The following is a 17,925-nucleotide window of genomic DNA, read 5'->3' as shown; positions in this document are numbered from 1 at the left end:
ACCTTCTTGGTCCGCTTATGATGCGCGACCTTCCTGGTCCGCTTATGATGCGCGACCTTCCTGGTCCGCTTTGATGCGCGACCTTCTTGGTCCGATTATGATGCGCGACCTTCCTGGTCCGCTTATGATGCGCGACCTTCCTGGTCCGCTTATGATGCGCGACCATAATGATCCGCTTGTTCCAGTTATTTTCAACGTTACGTAATCTCCACCGACGCTTCTTTTTTTTTCATTTGAAAATGAAAACCTTTGTGCCAAATATTTGAATAATTTTCTGTTGCTTTAGGTGATTCCGTTTCCGTTTTGAATAACTATGCTATTTGAATTGCAACTCCTGGCAGGATCGCCATTGTGCATTTTATAACTATTAATCGGAAACGGAATCACCCAGAGCGGTACACTTCTTACCTGTAAGGTTGTTCGTGGTGAAATGTCCAAAGCAATTCTGTTACAGCTCGCTTGACCTGGTGCAATGATGTCTACCGCAATTTGTCATGGCATACTATACATTAGTTATTATAAACTCGTTTGCACCCACACAGTAACTAAGGTAACTGTTATTCTAAATCAACAATTTTTGCCTTTGTTGCCAGTTTGAATAATTTTTCGTACAATTTAGTTTTGACATTTCGAGTTACTGAGGGGTAGTTAAATTTGCGATACAGTTTTGATAGGCGAGTGGCAGGTCGTGTCGTCGGATTTACCGTCAGTTACCAGAAATATTGCGACCCCTTGATAATGATAAAAATAATGTTCTTGAGCAACACTGTTTAAGTTGCTACTAACTACCCAAGTAACCACGACGCATTATAACTTCACATTAATTCAACTTTAAAAATTCGCGTAAAATTTGATTAAATGTAACGGAGTTACAAATGTTTTTACAATGCTGTTATAAAGCTGGAAAGGGCGATTATTAGACTCTTATAAGATTATTTCTCTTATAGTTATTATTAAAGTTTCGTTGCTCCAAAATATAGCTTTGAATGTCGATATATAGCACGACGGAAGGTAATATAATAAATAATGCTCAGTTACGTTTTGAATACAAATTTAATGCACATTGCTTTAAAGTATGTAGGATTAGTGTAATTATACATTAACAATGTAAAAATAGAGTTGTAAATGTGCAGTGATATAATGCATATGGTTACTTGGGTAGTTACCTAGGAGTCCCACAATAAATAAACAAACCATTTGAAGAAGTTCTATAAATTTAAATTTTGTTTCATCAGCGCAAAATTTAATAAAAACTCATTAATTATTCTGAAGAAATACACAATTTAAGGGCAATAAATCGACGAAGAATGCTATTGGCGGTAGAAAAAATATTTTAACTGAAAAAAGAAAATAGTATGAACGATTTGGAACAAATAAAGAAGTGGTGAATGAATAATGATTTGGCGAACAATTGAAATCGTTTTACTTCAGTCATTAGTCATTAGAAAAGAACAAATATAAATTCTGTATTTGTACCGATGACGTGCTTCTCTGGAAAGAATTAAAAAATAAAGCCAAACCTTAACGTGATTTTGATTCGATTTTCTTAGCATTTCGTAGAATAGTATTGATATACCGATTTTACTTCGCTTTATAATTTATGTGTACTAAATTATGATTATTGGACAGACGACTTCAAACTTCACCACATTTTAAAAACTTATTCACAAAGCAGATAGTCTTGATAAATCTAAGTCGTTAAAACGTAACCTGATACCGACAGTACATTGAAACTATCCAATACAATAAATCTTGGCCACATACGGCAATCTGATTGCGCTGGGTTCAAAAGACATTTTTCGCATGTTCGAGCCTCAACCAGCGCTCAAGAAAGCCTCTATCTGATTAAACTGATCGATCTACGGCTCTAACAGGTGATGAAACTGGAGAACTTGCAACTAATCTCTTCGAGGTAGTTAGTATTTGTTTACATTTCTCAAGTCTTCAATATGCAGTAACCAAGGTGATATAACTGTTATTCAAAATCAATAAATCATAATCTTGTGTTGCCAGTTTCAATAGTTTTTCCAGCGATTTCATTTTTACATTACCAGTTACTGAGGGGTAGTTCAATTTGCGATACAGTTTCGATAGACGAGTGGCAGGTCGTGTCGTCGGTGAACCGATTTCATCGAGGGGTCCTATAGAAATGGTATATGAAAAATCATAGACTATTCCACCTTGTGTTTATCTTTGCCCATGCGGCACCAAAACCCCTAAATGAACAACTTGTCGTCAAAAAAACTATAAATGTCATTGATATTGTGCTCATGTTATGAATGTGTTAGTGTAAAAGTTAGGCAACTTACGCCATTTCATTACACTCCAGCTGAAAGAATAGATGATACTGACTAAGGTGGACCTTTTTGTTAATTTTCAGTGAATTTCAACAGTTTATGCTGAAATTCTAAGAACGACTGGTTATTTAGTAGTTCTGTATATCCAAAAAAATTGAAGATTAAAATTTATATATTCAGTTATATACATTATTTATTTAGGGATAAACTGAAAACTAGCACGAAAACGTGCACAATCGGGGAAGAATCGAATTGAGAATTCAATCCGCATCTTCTCACTCAATTCCGATTGATTTCCGAACCAACCGGTTTGAGGCGAAATTCACTCGAAATCGGTTATTGCACTGGAGATGGAATTAATTCGGAATTCATAATTAGGTTTTTTATCGTGACAACACAAATGAACAAGTATTCATCCTTGACAGTTCAGCGGTACTGTTTACAAACAGGCTTAAACAAAAATCGAAGAGCACATCGAAAAAAAATCATCTTTACACTTTGCAACTAGTCACTTTTATTTAATAAATATCAAAAACGAACCGTATTCAATCGTGAACAAATGTTTTAAAACTTTATTTAGGCGATACGGACCGTAAATGGTCTGATCCAATTTGTCAATAAACAAACAAAAGAAATTTCTGTTTACAAACAGTACAGCTGAACTGTCAAAATGTGTTCATCCGATTGAGGTTAGCAGTGACGGTAAAAAACCTAATGATTTCCACATGGAATTTCGGATAAAAATTTCTCATCGATTCGGAATTCATTCGGATCTGATAATGTGGGGTATTGTTTCAGTGTACCCTACAATCTTTTACTCAAATCTTTGTGTATCTCATACTGAACGTGCAGAAGTCGACATCGACAAAATGTTGAATTATTGAACATTCAAACGCCAGCCTTTTTTCGTAAACATCTGAACCTATTTCGCGTGTTTGTTACAAATATAGATCGTTTTAATGATGCAAATTATCAATTTGGTACGGTCTTTTAATATTGTCGGTCATAGGTAAATCGATGCATCTATAATTGAGAAACATAACTTTTGATTAACGATGTGCATATTATAGACCAATTTTTACAGCTTACCAACTGAACTGCGGATTCAAAACTTCACATCATTTTTATGATCCAGCTGGAGCTGCATCAACCCAAACGGAAAAACCGAAACGTCCGTTGAATACTTTCATAAGATTCGCCCAGAGTGTTCGTCCTTCTTTATTGGCCAAACATCCCAATGCCACTCCAGCAGAAATTTCTAAAATGGCAGCCGCCCAGTGGCAGGTGCTGGACGCTGCTTCCAAATCTAAGCTCACGGAGGCATATAAGAAAGAACAGGAAGTTTGGCTTATGAAAAATGCCAAATATTTGAATCAACTTACAGATCAACAAAAGGACGAAATTCGACAAGCGCGGTTGCAGAAACAAGAAGATAAAGATAAACGTGAACATCGCAAGCGAGTGAAGGAACTTGGAAGACCAAAACGTCCTCTTAATGGTTACCTGTTATATTGTGCCGAACATAAAACGACCAGTATGAGTAGGGAGGAAAATAAAACACACATTAAAAAAATGGCAGAAGTTTGGGGTAAACTAAGTGAAGCGGAAAAACAGCCCTACAATCAGCGCGCTGCTGATGCACTTGTAAAATTCCATGACGATTTGTCGAAATGGGAGGAGAAGATGATGTCACAAGACAACATGGATGTGGTCCGTCGCAAAAGTATTATAATACCACCAAAGAAAGGAACCAATAAATCGAATAACAGCAAATAGGAACTCGGGTGTCCCAATCCAGATGTAATCGACAGTGTGTCCTCACCGATGCCATATTCACGACAAACCACTACACTAAACCCGATAGAAGGCAACAAGAGCCTCTCTAAGGAACCACTGGATAGGGGCACGTGCGAACCGACAATAGTGATAGAAAACCACAACACAAAGAATAGTCAAGAAACGGTAAAGGAATCACACCTTACGAGTCATACAATTGAAAAGCAAACAAAGAAAGGCATTGTTCACAAGTTAAAGTCGATTTTTAAGTTCTGACGCTGGTCTCAGCGCAAGGACATGGTTTTGATTTGGCTTGTTTCATGGTTATATTTTTAGAAACCCCAGATAGTTATTTGCATTTCATGTCCGAGAAATCAACCGTAATTTGCAAATGTCTGGTGTAATGATTTTGTATCCATTTAAAGATCAATTTCGAATAAATATAAAATAAATCTTAATGTAATTTGAAACGCAATAAGAACATATTTTCGAAAAGCATAATCTGGTAGGTACAACAGAATCCGGAAATTTTTGGATTGATTTGTTTGGATGATTCGGATTTCACATTTGAGTAGAGTTAAAGCTACAATTATGGCTTTTAAAAATGCATACTTATTTATCGCTAATAGACACAACTTATTTTTTACGCAACAAATTATATCTAATCTTGTTGGTTGGTTTCGCTCGTAAGTGTTACAGCATGCACATTGGGTCCAAAAGGCGCCCTTGAACAGGATCCGAGAACACTTACCAAGTTGTGGTCTTGTATTTGAAATTATTAGAATAAAAGACTAAACCGGAAATCATGTTTAACTCACCTTATCGCAATTTTTGCGAAAGAGCTCCCTACGATGCCAGTTCCCGGTCCGATTCTAATCGATCATATCCTAAAACATAGTTAAACTCGATCCCTAGCACCATTCTACTCCACACCAGATGTGTTAGCACAAAGAAAAATATGAAAAACGCAACATCTTTTAGTACTTTGTTTACGGTTTGTGCGATTTTCATCATAATTCGGGAATATTTATTTGATATTCCTCCAAGGAGCAGCACTATATCCAAGAAGGATGATTTTGGTTCGTGCGATTTCAACAGGAACACTTCCACCAGTTCCCAGCTCAACAGCAAAATGAAAACGTTCCCTCCAATCAGATATCGTTGATCAGTAGCAAACATTAAATAAACAGCAATTCCCATTAAAGCTATATGAATTTTTGTACGCAAAAACGTCAAGAATCTACTTTCTGGAACTGCTGGTACATCATTCGTTGGTCCACCGGAATAAGCCGTGTCGACACCGGATATTCCTCCATTCGATTGTGCTTGTTGTAAAGTACTCAGGAGCGAAAATATATCACCATTGGCTAATGGTAAACCAGCGTCTGGTGGAAAATGTGGTCGCTGATACACATCTCGTTCATCTTCTGGATCGGGATAAATCACCTCCGGTGGTTTCACTGTACGATCATCTGGAAGCAAGAATAAATGATGAAAAAATCTGTTCACTTTCCTGAAATATTAGGCTTGCCAGTGACTGGTTCGTTGTGTTCCCTTCCTGTGATTTTGGACAGACGATTGTTCGAATTTTCCAAAATTCGTTTCCTCCTAGCTTCCCGTCGTGCAGCAAGTGTCTCTATCGGGGGAGATGACCTCTCAGGGTCCAAAACGACAGCGTCCATTTAGACAATAATTCAGAGAAAGCTTTGTCAATTTGAATTTATATGCAATTAGATAACGATTAATGTTTTTATTTTCTGAAAAATTATTTGCAAGTCAATCTCGTCGGACTATTTTTAACCTTTTGACAACACAATTCAGCCCTACACGCTGATTCGCTATAACTCGTTTTAAGTAATGAACTCAATTTAAAAATAAATACGATAAAAAAATAACTACCGAAATGTCAAATTCTAACCAAAAATTAAAATCGTTCGCGAAATAGTTCGTGTTTATAATTTGAAGCATTGAGTAAAACAAAATGAAAATTTCAAACATTGATGCAAAACATGGAATATGGTTCAAACGACGACACGACCTGCCACTCGTCTATTAAAACTGTATCGAAAATTTAACTACCCCTCAGTAACTGGTAATGTCAAAACTAAATCGCTTGAAAAAATATTGAAACTAGCAACAAGGGACAAAAATTGTTTATTTCGAATAACAGAACCATAGTTACCAATGTTGTTCTGGTTGAAAAATAAAAAACAAATCTAAAACGGTACTGACATGTTTTTGTGCTAGCCGAAAAAATGACTATCATTTCTAGGTAAGGTATTTATAAAATATGCATTAATGACAGCTTTTTAGAATAGTAATTTATTTTCAGGTTACCCGTTCGAAAGCTGAACAACAAGTACAATCTACCAAGTTGTGCTGCAAACTGAAACTTAAAAAACTCAGATCTTCTCTACGTTGAATGGAGAGAACCTGGCGACTGGAGAATAGCCTGGGGTGTAAAACCACAAACTATTGATATTATCCCAGAATACCTGAAAGCTACTTGATTTTTGTAACCTAATTTTGTATTGTAATTTGTAATTGTAAAAATTTTGTAATTTTACCCCATTCATTCCATAATACGTTCATATTAAATAAAGTGTCCGTAATCGATTCAGCTCCACATTTTATTTCATATATACATAAACGATTGCTTTTGAATGCATTAGTTTGAAATATAAAATGAAAATTGGAGCTATGTATTCTCTTGTAGTGCATAGACCACATTTTGCTGACAAATTAGCATCGATGTTTTTACTTTGGATGTCTATGAGCGCTGTTTTGTTAGGCGTATCAAATATCTCCGTATGGAGTACCAAAGCAGAGGATAGTGATATAGTTTGCTCTAGAGTGCCTATAACCAGGGTGACGACAGCTGTTCGTTTGGAATGACAGCTTTGTTCCAAACGAGCAAACGACCTGTCAAATACAATGGACATCTAACAAAACTGCCAACATTTCGGATAAAATGTTTTGATTTGTTGCCAACATTACGGATGAGACGTCGTCACTCTGGTTATAGGCACTCTAGTTTGCTCGTGATAATCGTTCAGGTTCCGGTTCCCTCGATATCAGCAGTGCAACGGAGTATGTTTTCGTTCCTCAAGAGTGATCGATTTTTGTTCCCGGAACCAGAATGGATCGATGGTTCAGGCAAAACAGCGATATATTCTTCACGCGAAATCTAACCGTATCGTCCCTTAACCGACCGAGTCAATTTGAATTTTTTAGATTGATTGCTGCACTAGATACGGGAAACCTGAACCCGACCTTTGTCCCACCTGTAGCAAACTTCTGGAGATAAACTCTTTGTTTATTTATATTGGGACTCCTTGGAAACTTGTTCGTAGCAACTAAACAGTGTTGCTCGAAAAGATTGTTTTTGTCAATAGCGAGGGATCCCTCAATTTATGGTAACTGATAGCAAATCGTTTACGAACATGTTTCAAGCCGAATTTCCTTCAGAGTGCCTGGTCGTGTCGTCGGTTCAAATCTGTGCTCAAATCAGTTCCAATTGATTGTACTTACCAGTTGATGGCCAAACGAATCCATTCCGACTATACCAGTCCCCGGCACCGGAAATAGTAGTCTAAAATGGAACGAACTCACTTTTCTCAGCTGATATCAAGTGATATACGGATATACTTGATATCCGATGATATCATGTGCGATATCACATGATATCCCATACAATTTGATGTCAACGCGTATCGCCATTTTGGTATGATATCCGGGATATCATGTACTATATCATGTCGAGTTGTCAAAAATCGCAACTAGCAACACGGATAATGGTATTGAACGCACTCATTTATGAACGTCACTTTGAGAGTGACAATAAACAATCATTATAATGTCGAATTTTTTTAACAAATACTGGCATTCGGGGACCATTAAATGCAAGACTTTTCGCGTAATTTTGTGATTTTTTTTTTGAGTGAAGGACAATTATTTTATGAGGAACAATCTACAAAAATGGAAATGACAATTTATTCTGATTTAAAATAGTCGAAATGCTTCGAAAAATTTCTAGCAAAATGTTGGTTTTTATACTTATAGTTTTTCCTCAACCTCTAAACAACCGGTTACCGAGAGAGATATGTTATATGGAGTAATTTTAATTGACGGCCAATTGGGCCTAATCTCACGTGCTATGATAATGATAAATGAAGACGATAGTTAGCTTCTTTGAAGCTTTATTTTCGAATGAACTGATTCTTACAAATAATTATCGCTTCAGTTTAGTAATCCTTGATTTGTTTCACAATGAAATGTTCTGTAGTTACTCTCTTCATAGCGGTTCCGATGTAAATTTTGAGCGTATATTGTCCTGATCATCTCCCCCATACCATAAATCAAACAAACATAGATTTACCACTGTACGGTGACACTAACAGCACCTCTAGTGAGAAACGGGTGTACTTTTTTCCATTAGCTACTGTGGTTGTGTTAAATGCGCAGGCAACTTTATGCATGCATTTTAGGAGCATTTATCCACCCATTCTCCACCAGACGGCTCTTTTGGTGTCACGGGTTGCTCACCTACATTACTATTACACTGGGAAATCTATGTTTATTTGATTTATGCCCATACCTACCAATCACAGTGAACACCCAACCACTAAAACTAACTTAAAAATATCTAGTGGCAACTCATGACGAAATTTTCAGGTTATGCCCTGCTTATGTTGTATGAAATCAGATGTAACAGTTCGTTGTGAATGAAAACTAATGAATGAAAAACGGATATTCGTATGTGTTTTTCAATACAATGAAATATCGATATACTTTTGGAAGGAAATTTTTTGTTATACTTATTTCGTATCATCGAAGAGTTCGTCGTTCATCAATAAAATCGCTTCGACGTTGAAGCTGAGACATAAATTTGTTTTCAATTGCCATGAGCATAGGCCTTTTTCAATTTTTCAAGGTTGGCATACAAGTTCTCTCAGAGCCAAACGTGACAGAGAACAACAGATCTCAGAGCAGAGCGAAGTGATTCCTTATCTTCTTGAATCTGTGTATGTATATGAGATGTGTGCAAATACACGTTATTTCGGTGCCCAAGCAAAGTGCTCGAGTGCAGATCACCACGTACTGGCTACGGTAATGCGATATGAAAAGATTGTTTGGCTGTCATTGACCGGCTAGCGCAAACAGCTTTGAGTTAATTTGAGCATTATTTTATATTCGGTACCATTTCATCGAATAAATTGATAATCTAATAGATAATTGAATACGAGTGAAGTTAATTCCTTTCATTTGACAGGTTGTGCAGTGTAGTGATCCCTAATTGGTCGCACAAGCGGTAAACAAAGCATTTAAACAGATATATGTGCTATTCTAGTCGGCTTACATTATGCATTAGCAAACTAAATTCATAATTTAATTTAAATTAGTGAAAGAGACGTATGAAATAATGAAAACTACAAACAATAACTCAGCAAAACACATTCAATGAAAGCACCGCCAACGAATTACGTCATGAGTAGGGATGTCGTAATATCGATCGATTAATCGAGTAATCGATTAATAACCCAGATAATCGAGTAATATTTAATCGATTAACTTAAAACTAATATTCGATTATTGAGCTAATCGAATAATCAAAAAAATCCCATAGTGATAATCGAATAAATAATCGAGTAATCGACTAATATCCCAGATAATCGAATAAATTTCAATCGATTAGTTTAAAAAATATACTCGATTATTAAATAATGGAGTAATTCGAAATTTCCGACATCCCTAGTCATCAGTAGAGGCGTGCAAAACAGCTCATTTTGGTGAACAGCTCCGAACCGATCAGCTCACCAAAGTGAATCGATTCGATGTATCAGCTCATCAGCTCTTTTACACACTTAAAACCATTTCTTGAGCTCGGCATAATAAAATGCCGAAACTGATCAGCAACATGTAAATTTGCTGATTGCTCAGTAATCAATACGCAGTTTTCTGAACTTCGTTAAATGCATTCACTGATATTTCGGTAAAATGCTTCACTTTGCCGAAATTTGGCATAATTGCTTGCTGAATTTATCAGTAAACAACAGATATACCGACATCAGCAGAGACATTTGCCGAGATTTCGGAATATGCGCTAGCTGTGGCCGAGATTCAGCACGACAGCTGTCATTTATTGCCGCGTTACATTTTCGCTTCGCATTGCGCGATTATTTTCTGATGAAATTCTCGAGTGAAAAAATGGATAATCTTCGAAGAAGCGTGGAACCACTTGCAAGTAAAAATATTGAATAAATATAGTGACATGTTTCGCTTTATAAAAAGCGACTTTATCAGAGTACTCGCGATTATAAGGGAAAACACCCAACACGGGGCTCAAAGCGTCCTCGAGACAAAACTTTGGGGGATATGCGATAAAATATCCCAATGCATGGAATAATTCAATGGATCAAAGTAAGTTTATTTTTTGAACAATACCGTATATGCATCATTAAATATTGAACATTTTTGTAAGCCAAAAATCAATATATATATATATATATATATATATATATATATATATATATATATATATATATATATATAAATTTATTTTTATTTTCATATTTCCAGTTCGACTCAAGGTGGCCGCATCCGGAAACGCCGTTTTTTTAATGCTACATGTTTTCAGGTAGAGGCTTCAAGCACTACTGGCAACAAATTTGTGAGCCTCCTTTAAGTGTCAATAAAATGAATTTTTGATCCTGAATGGCGTGTTTATAATGTTGAGAAATTTCAAACAAAATTAATTCACTAGATTTTTAATTACTGATGATTCGGTAATTTATTTTTTTTCATTTTTTCGTTTTATTGGATTGCCGAATATTCAGTGAACGTTTCACGGAGCAAGCAGTAAATCGTATGCTGACGATTTCGGCAATATTTGACGTTTGTCAAATTTGAGGGTGCCGAGACGCTCAGTAATTTTAGTTTTGCCGAGATGATTGCTGATTACTCGGCTGTGCGAATCTCGGCATTTTTTTGCCGAGACTCAGCTAAAAAAATTAAGTGTGTAGTTTGAACTTAAGGTTCATTTTGTGCACCGTTTTTTTTTCATGCACCGGTTTTCTTTCATATGTATGATCGAAATTGAATCATTAGGTTTTGCACGAACATGGCATAACCTCACAAAAGTTAACAAAATGAATCAATTTTGACAGCTATCAGTGGTTTGTTTATGTGTTCATTGCGTTCATTCTAATTTGTTGTTAATTCGTGTTAATAAATATGTAAACAAACCACTGATAGCTGTCAAAAGGTGAACTTGATTCATCGGCAGTTCATTGGTAGTTTATTAGGTTTTGCACGATGACGACACAAATGAACTGCCGATGAATCAAGTTCATCTTTGACAGTTGCCGTGTACTTGTTTTGTTTTGCGACTGCAAACATTGAAAAAATGACGAAAAAGTGCCTGTTAAAAACGTATTCCACAGTGAAAATAACTAAAAAGATTGCCCTGTATGTGTTTCCAGCATCAAGGAGCGATATATGTATGAATCTGTTGAGTGTGAGGCGACTTGCAATTTTTACATTTGAACGAAGAACTTCTGATGAACTTTTAAACTGTAAACAAGTACACGTCGACTGTCAAAAAAAAGTTCATTCTGTTCATTTTTGTGAGGTTATGTCATGTTCGTGCAAAACCTAATTAGGTTTTGCACGATGACGACACAAATGAACTGCCGATGAATCAAGTTCATCTTTGACAGTTGCCGTGTACTTGTTTTGTTTTGCGACTGCAAGTTAAAAATTGAAAAAATGACGAAAAAGTGCCTGTTAAAAACGTATTCCACAGTGAAAATAACTAAAAAGATTGCCCTGTATGTGATTCCAGCATCAAGGAGCGATATATGTATAAATCTGTTGAGTGTGAGGCGACTTGCAATTTTTACATTCGAACGATGAACTTCTGATGAACTTTTAAACTGTAAACAAGTACACGTCGACTGTCAAAAAAAGTTCATTCTGTTCATTTTTGTGAGGTTATGTCATGTTCGTGCAAAACCTAATTAAAGTGGTCATCGTGCAAAACCTAATGAGTGAGCTAGTGAGCTGCGGTTCTTTTGAAAAGAGCTGTGAGCTGTCAGCTCACTTCAATGATTCGATTCACTGGAACAGCTCAGGAGCGAATTGCCCATCTCTAGTCATCAGAATAAGCGAACACATTGCCTTGAAAAATTAAAAATACTTGAAAACACTTTGGTGAACCAAATGATAGTTTAGTAAAAAAAAAGTTCTTGTAACTGAAAATAGGAAAAGAGAAACTCCTGCAATTCAGGCCTTTTACAATATGAAAACAGAAACGCAGATTCAGAACGACACAGGAGAAAGCTGCTTTTGTGTTTCGCATTGCAGCAATAACTGTTTTCCTAAGAATGTAAATTACTTTTTTGTTCTGGCTCTGGAACCGTATCTGAAAGGTCTCAATAGCTCATGATAAGAAAATACACATTTATTTGGATGTAGGTCTTATATGCGATTATGAATTCATCTCTCACTAATATGCAATTTACTTTATTGCGTTTGTGGTGGATTAATGTATTTTTGTAGAGGTTTGTTTATAGCTACTGATAAGATTGCCAGAAACAATTTGAATACAATTTTTTTCTCTACTTCTTTTCGTCAGCTAAGTCCGTCAATACAAACTTTAAAAAATCTAGTAGAATTAAATTTCGTTGAACCTAAAATGGATTTATCATTGAGGGACAAGAAAATAGTAGTGACCGGCGCTGGACAAGGTAATTAATTTTTCCGGACATGTTTTGTTGATTTGTGCTTCTATCATATGTTACAGGAATTGGTAATGAACTATGTAAAACACTAGTGAACATGAATGCCCAGGTGATAGCAGTTTCACGATCACTCGGTCCATTAGAAGCACTAAAATCGGAATGTCCTTCGATTGAAATTATTCAAGTCGATCTAAGCGATTGGAATGCAACTACTGAGGCTTTGAAAGCAATTGATAGAGTTGATGGGCTGGTTAACAATGCAGGTATAGCTATTATTAAACCATACGAGGAGCTAACTGAGCAGGAATTTGACACGTAGGTTGAAAACAACGTTACTTTGAATACGGTACTGGATTACATGTTTTTGGTTACCATTCCAGAACATTCAACATCAATATAAAAGCGGCCTTCCACGTGTGTCAACTGCTCATCCCAAAGATGCCATCGGGTGCCAGCATCGTAAATCTATCGTCACTGGCTAGCATCAAGGCATTCCAAGGACATTCGGTTTATTCCATGACCAAGGCAGCAATGGATGCAATGACTAAAAGCTTAGCTTGCGAGCTAGGGCCGAAGAAAATTCGAGTCAACAGTGTCAATCCTACCGTTATCCTGAACAGGATGGGACGCGAGAACTGGAGTGATCCAGCCAAAGCCGACCCGCTGATCGCAAAAATACCTCTCGCTCGTTTCGGTGAAGTTCAAGATGTAGTTGAACCAATCGTATACTTGCTGAGTGATAAATCTCGATATATCAATGGGCACTGTTTGCCCGTGGAAGGCGGATATCTTGCGGGTAACTGATGTTCAGATGTTGATAATAAAAACATGTTTTATTAAATCCGTTGATTTTATATTTCATGATGTTCAAACTATTACAAATCGATTACGAGACAAGAAACTTAGAAGTTGAATTCGTCTTAAAAGTAGCATTACAACGTAGTTTTCGAAAGATGAAACATAAATTCTTATGGTGACTGTATTTGTTAACTGTTCTCCTAATAATGTAGGGAAAACTTTTGCATATTTATGTGAATTTTCATGAAATTCTTATTTGGTTTGATAAGTACATATAAATGAAGACCAGTGTCGTACCGGCGATTCAAAACAAGGGGTCTGAAAATGTTGCTGGTTTAATGATTGTGCTTTTGACGATCGTGTGGTTCCTACTTAACAATAATATAAATACAATTGAGTATGCATGACTTAGGCGATTTCAGATTCAGTAAAGTATTTCTTACACAACGGAGAAACTTATTGCAAACTCAAATCCTGTTCATACAATCACAGCGAATAGTTTATGTTGGGCATTCAAAGCTAACGGAAGTTCAATGCAAATTTTAAATGAACTCACATCTTTTAATGTTCCCTACTTGATCGTTCACAGCAGGCATAGGCTTGTATAAGATAACTTCATATGGTAAAACATGAACATTCGTAGACTACCAGATTTTCGTTAGGTTGACGAAAAGCAGTGTTACTATTAGTTGGTGGATTTTCGCTGGCAATATATTGTTCGTTCGATTTTATGGTTCAGATGGTAGCCTTTCCGAAGTTCTACTGCCAACATCTTATCTGCACGGTCTTAAAAAAAATCTAGGCCGTTCCTACGCCAATGGCTACCCCCGCCGCAAAGGCACACAAAAATATATGCAGATCATTCAGTTTGCACCCGGTATCATCGCCGATTAGATTGGTGTACCATTTATGTGCCTTTTTGCCCTTTTTCTTCAGCACATCCTCTGCTTGATTTATTTTCCGGTCAACGAAGCGCTCGGCCTGTAAAAATGATATCGATTGAAATTAATTCGCTCAGTTGTACTGTAAATTAGAGGATCGTTACAATAGTCCAGCCTATCGATAATGTAATATAGACTGCTTTCTGAGTTAATAAAATTATTCTGGAAACGTTGACTCCAGGAGAATTTCTACAAGGCACTCTTCTACGGAAGCTCTTCAATTAATCGGGGAATGGAAGTGAAACAAAATTATAAAAAATACGCAATTATATGTTACTTATAGCATATATGATTCGCTTTTATTCAGAGTTAGTTAGAATGCAATGAACTAAAATAATATGCAATTTGATCAAGGTCAAATTGTAGTATAATTCACAAATTTTGAGACATGACTATCAATGCAAGTGCATCAAAACACTTCCATGAATTTCTCTGGGCTAAACAAATTGTATCATTGGCATTGTGAATAGTTGTCAATATTTCACATTATTTTTAATTAGTGGCTATATACAATCTTGAAACGTTTGTTATAACTATCTTGGAGTTGATTACTTCGCTCGCCCTCTTCATGTTCGTGTTGTCGGGATTGTTCTTGAGATTTAGGAAGAAGCCATACCAATCAGGAAACCACCAAGAAAACCGGTGGCTAGATAGGTATTTTCTTTAGCGACTTGTATCACCTGTAAGAAGGAAACACACGCTAAGCATTGGAGGAGAGTGCTTTGTGCAAGGAATGCTTCAGATACGTAAGCGCAAGCTACGATGTTCCGAACATTACGGTTCAGAAGCAGTTGTGAAACCATGGATCGATTGAATGGTTGTTTTCCTATCATTTCACAACTACAGGATGAACGGTGGCGCTTACCTTGTCAGCCCAACTCGGTCCTTGGCCAGTAACAGCTTCCTCAACCTTATCTGTGACTTTGTCTACCTTTTTGTGGATTTTGTTCCAATCGATTTGAATGTACCCTTGCTGGTTAGCTATTTGCAGAAGAATGATTCCACCTCCAACTGCCACCGCAGCTACTTTGCCCACTTTCATCGTGATATATCCGGTTGCCCTGTAAAATGATAGAAAAAATTCCTTGTTGCTAGTCTCCAGTAGCTAGGTAAAACAGGATATTGTTCAACTTTACCATCCGCTTCCAGCACCGATAAGAATTTGTTTAGTGGCCGACCCCTTGCTAACGTCACCAACGAAGCGGTCCAAAATTCCAGCTGCATCTCCCATGTTAATGATTTCTTTATTTGTTTCGTTCTTCTTGATTTTCCTATCGCTCATACCTAAAGTAGCAAAGGGAAAGTTTTATGACTGACACTCGCAACTTCAATGGGATAAGTGATAAAGACAATTGTCGAGTGATATTGCCAATTGTGTATGTTCTAAAAGTTCAAGGTCATGAAAGAAATTCAGTATAGCTTTAGTCATCTTTAAATTTATCAGCCACAATATGAAAAAGCTTCTGAACTCATGATTATTTTCATACTTAAAAAAAACTTCTAAAATGTTGCATTTTGTTTTCCTTTACTCAAATGCAATTATTGGATACATAAATTACATAACTAGTTTTCCGGAATGATATTTTTCCGTATCGAACTATTGTGAAATACCAGAAAGCTATTACAAAAAAAAAATTACCATCGAATGAACGTTCTGTGAATCGAAGCTACATCCTACCTGCACAGATTCACATGATCGATGAATTTTCACATCTAAATCATGAGGGAAGCGCAACAAAATGTCAGCTTAACTCGTGTATAAAGACGCAATTTACTTACCTGTTTTCAAACCGGGAATTTTAAAACGCCTGCCTCTAGTAGAGCTGCGTTTGCACTTCCAGAATTTAAAGTTTTCTAAATCGATTGCCACAATGCTACGTAAGAATTTGGACTTCGTTCGAAAATTATGCTTTTCAGTGATTCAGATTTTCTTTCTACGCGATGACAGATAATTTGCTCCAATCCAACGATGTTTCTTCTCGGGCTCTCTCTTTTTTTTCTAATGTCGCACACCAGCATAAAGTTATTCTCATTTTTTCTCTCATTATGCACGGAAACATGAAATTAAACATTTTTATGCTTTATGAAAATAACTAAAATCAAGGCAACCCAAAATATTTATTAAAAATGGAAATATTTGAATGTTTTGGCAGTTTTTGGCGGAAAATAAATATTCCGCCACTTTATCCGTGATTAAAAAGATTTTCTTTAATATCACTATTCTGTTTGAAAGTCGAAAGTTTCGGGTATCATTTCATGCAAAGAGCTGTTAAGTGATAAACCTGAAAACCACTTGGTAATTAATAGAAGAGAAAGTAAACAAAGAGAAACTGTCACTTGCTTATACGCCTTTTCGAAAAATTAACCGAGAATTGATCATTTCATACATTATGAAACTGTAGGTGAAACGATTGAATCATTGCATGAACGGCCAGAATTCAAACGAAAATTAGATTCAGTTGTAGCTCGTAATAAGGTATCAAAAATCAAAAAAATTTTAAACATTTCGAGCACGGGGAAAATAACAGAGCAAGATGAATTAGGTAAAAGTCTTTTATCAAATGAAGTAGACGCATTCAAATTTGCACCGCTGACGTCGACAAATGTCGAGCGGTCATTTTCTAGATACAAAAATATTTTAAGCTCAAACTCAGCAAAACAAGAGATCATTTTCTGTAACAACTTTGTTTAGGAGCCGAAAATGTAAAAAAAAGTACAAAGAACGTAAACTTTGTCTTCATTTGATCATAATTTTTTTTTTGCCTATCATAAATATTTCGTTGTTTTCATGCATAAATACAAAAATATTATGTGAGTTTTGATTCCTCTGTTTCGGATTGGAAAATTTAGGATTTTCAATTTCAGACATACATTCGTTTTCATAGTCATATACTGTGCGCATCGAAATGGTATGAACGTAGCTTAACATATTGTTGACGCCACCACAACAAAAAGCGTTTGCTTCCGGAACCTCCATTCATACCAGAGAGTTAGTTTTAACCCCTTTGCTCTGGTGTGTTGGAATTCATAACATTTTTAGCATTAGAGCGAGTAGAAAAATAAATTGTCTGGTGGAATTAGGTCAATTATACTTTTAACAGGTAGTTTTCTCTGGCATAAGAGTTGTTCATTAAAGGATCCACATATATGTTTCTGGCTTGTGGTCTCAGAGGTTGAAACGATACGAATGACAGTTTTGCTATCTTTGCGGCATTTTGTCGCTGTCAGAAAGTACAATACTTCAACACGAGTTTCAACATTTTAGTATAGAATTTTCCAAACGACCTAAGTGCAAATGACAGCTTCTCTTTGTTTACTTAATTTTTCATCTCATTTCGGCACAGATATCACTGAGACGATTCTGACCATCCG

At 36.3% G+C, this 17,925-nt stretch overlaps 4 protein-coding genes across 7 annotated transcripts; 2 read left to right on the top strand and 2 right to left on the bottom strand.

Moving 5' to 3' along the window:
* The first annotated feature begins 3,126 nt into the window (after positions 1 to 3,126).
* Positions 3,127 to 4,536, top strand: LOC131429548 (transcription factor A, mitochondrial). The gene is made up of 2 exons (XM_058593742.1): positions 3,127 to 3,306; positions 3,368 to 4,536. Exons 1-2 carry the CDS (start codon positions 3,257 to 3,259, stop codon positions 4,071 to 4,073), a joined length of 756 nt encoding a protein of 251 aa, XP_058449725.1. The 5' UTR covers positions 3,127 to 3,256; the 3' UTR covers positions 4,074 to 4,536.
* A 126-nt stretch (positions 4,537 to 4,662) lies between these two features.
* On the bottom strand, positions 4,663 to 5,874 carry LOC131429547 (uncharacterized). The gene is made up of 3 exons (XM_058593741.1): positions 5,605 to 5,874; positions 4,892 to 5,545; positions 4,663 to 4,835 (listed from the first exon to the last, which is right to left on the bottom strand). The coding sequence occupies exons 1-2, from the start codon at positions 5,753 to 5,755 to the stop codon at positions 4,920 to 4,922; spliced, it is 777 nt and encodes a 258-aa protein (XP_058449724.1). The 5' UTR covers positions 5,756 to 5,874; the 3' UTR covers positions 4,663 to 4,835; positions 4,892 to 4,919.
* Positions 5,875 to 11,447: 5,573 nt separating this feature from the next.
* Positions 11,448 to 13,655, top strand: LOC131429545 (L-xylulose reductase). The gene is made up of 4 exons (XM_058593735.1): positions 11,448 to 12,634; positions 12,709 to 12,820; positions 12,877 to 13,129; positions 13,195 to 13,655. Exons 2-4 carry the CDS (start codon positions 12,769 to 12,771, stop codon positions 13,616 to 13,618), a joined length of 729 nt encoding a protein of 242 aa, XP_058449718.1. The 5' UTR covers positions 11,448 to 12,634; positions 12,709 to 12,768; the 3' UTR covers positions 13,619 to 13,655.
* Positions 13,646 to 16,535, bottom strand: LOC131429546 (FUN14 domain-containing protein 2). Of its 4 annotated transcripts, none has more exons than XM_058593736.1 (4): positions 16,333 to 16,535; positions 15,690 to 15,837; positions 15,419 to 15,614; positions 13,646 to 14,593 (listed from the first exon to the last, which is right to left on the bottom strand). In XM_058593736.1, exons 2-4 carry the CDS (start codon positions 15,833 to 15,835, stop codon positions 14,411 to 14,413), a joined length of 525 nt encoding a protein of 174 aa, XP_058449719.1. In that variant the 5' UTR covers positions 15,836 to 15,837; positions 16,333 to 16,535; the 3' UTR covers positions 13,646 to 14,410. The 4 variants fall into 4 exon arrangements, with proteins under 4 accessions (XP_058449719.1, XP_058449721.1, XP_058449722.1 ...); XM_058593738.1 differs by lacking the exon at positions 16,333 to 16,535 and adding an exon at positions 16,193 to 16,272; XM_058593739.1 differs by lacking the exon at positions 16,333 to 16,535 and adding an exon at positions 16,232 to 16,272.
* Between the last annotated feature and the right edge of the window lie 1,390 nt (positions 16,536 to 17,925).

The sequence above is a fragment of the Malaya genurostris genome, chromosome 2 (assembly GCF_030247185.1).
Source record: "Malaya genurostris strain Urasoe2022 chromosome 2, Malgen_1.1, whole genome shotgun sequence".
Taxonomy (NCBI): domain Eukaryota; kingdom Metazoa; phylum Arthropoda; class Insecta; order Diptera; family Culicidae; genus Malaya; species Malaya genurostris.
The sequence above is the reverse complement of the archived record's forward strand: the minus strand, read 5'-3'. Positions and strand labels throughout refer to the sequence as shown.

Excerpts from the sequence above, each read along its gene's own strand:
- LOC131429546 (XM_058593736.1), bottom strand. The coding sequence starts at position 15,835 with ATGAGCGATAGGAAAATCAAGAAGAACGAAACAAATAAAGAAATCATT. Across the intron at positions 15,615-15,689 it reads ATCGGTGCTGGAAGCGGATG|GGCAACCGGATATATCACGA; the intron begins GTAAAGTTGAAC and ends ATCATTTTACAG. Across the intron at positions 14,594-15,418 it reads GACCGAGTTGGGCTGACAAG|GCCGAGCGCTTCGTTGACCG; the intron begins GTAAGCGCCACC and ends TCATTTTTACAG.
- LOC131429547 (XM_058593741.1), bottom strand. The coding sequence starts at position 5,755 with ATGGACGCTGTCGTTTTGGACCCTGAGAGGTCATCTCCCCCGATAGAG. Across the intron at positions 5,546-5,604 it reads ACACAACGAACCAGTCACTG|ATGATCGTACAGTGAAACCA; the intron begins GCAAGCCTAATA and ends TCTTGCTTCCAG.
- LOC131429545 (XM_058593735.1), top strand. The coding sequence starts at position 12,769 with ATGGATTTATCATTGAGGGACAAGAAAATAGTAGTGACCGGCGCTGGA. Across the intron at positions 12,821-12,876 it reads AGTGACCGGCGCTGGACAAG|GAATTGGTAATGAACTATGT; the intron begins GTAATTAATTTT and ends CATATGTTACAG. Across the intron at positions 13,130-13,194 it reads ACTGAGCAGGAATTTGACAC|AACATTCAACATCAATATAA; the intron begins GTAGGTTGAAAA and ends TTACCATTCCAG.
- LOC131429548 (XM_058593742.1), top strand. The coding sequence starts at position 3,257 with ATGATGCAAATTATCAATTTGGTACGGTCTTTTAATATTGTCGGTCAT. Across the intron at positions 3,307-3,367 it reads TTTAATATTGTCGGTCATAG|ACCAATTTTTACAGCTTACC; the intron begins GTAAATCGATGC and ends TGCATATTATAG.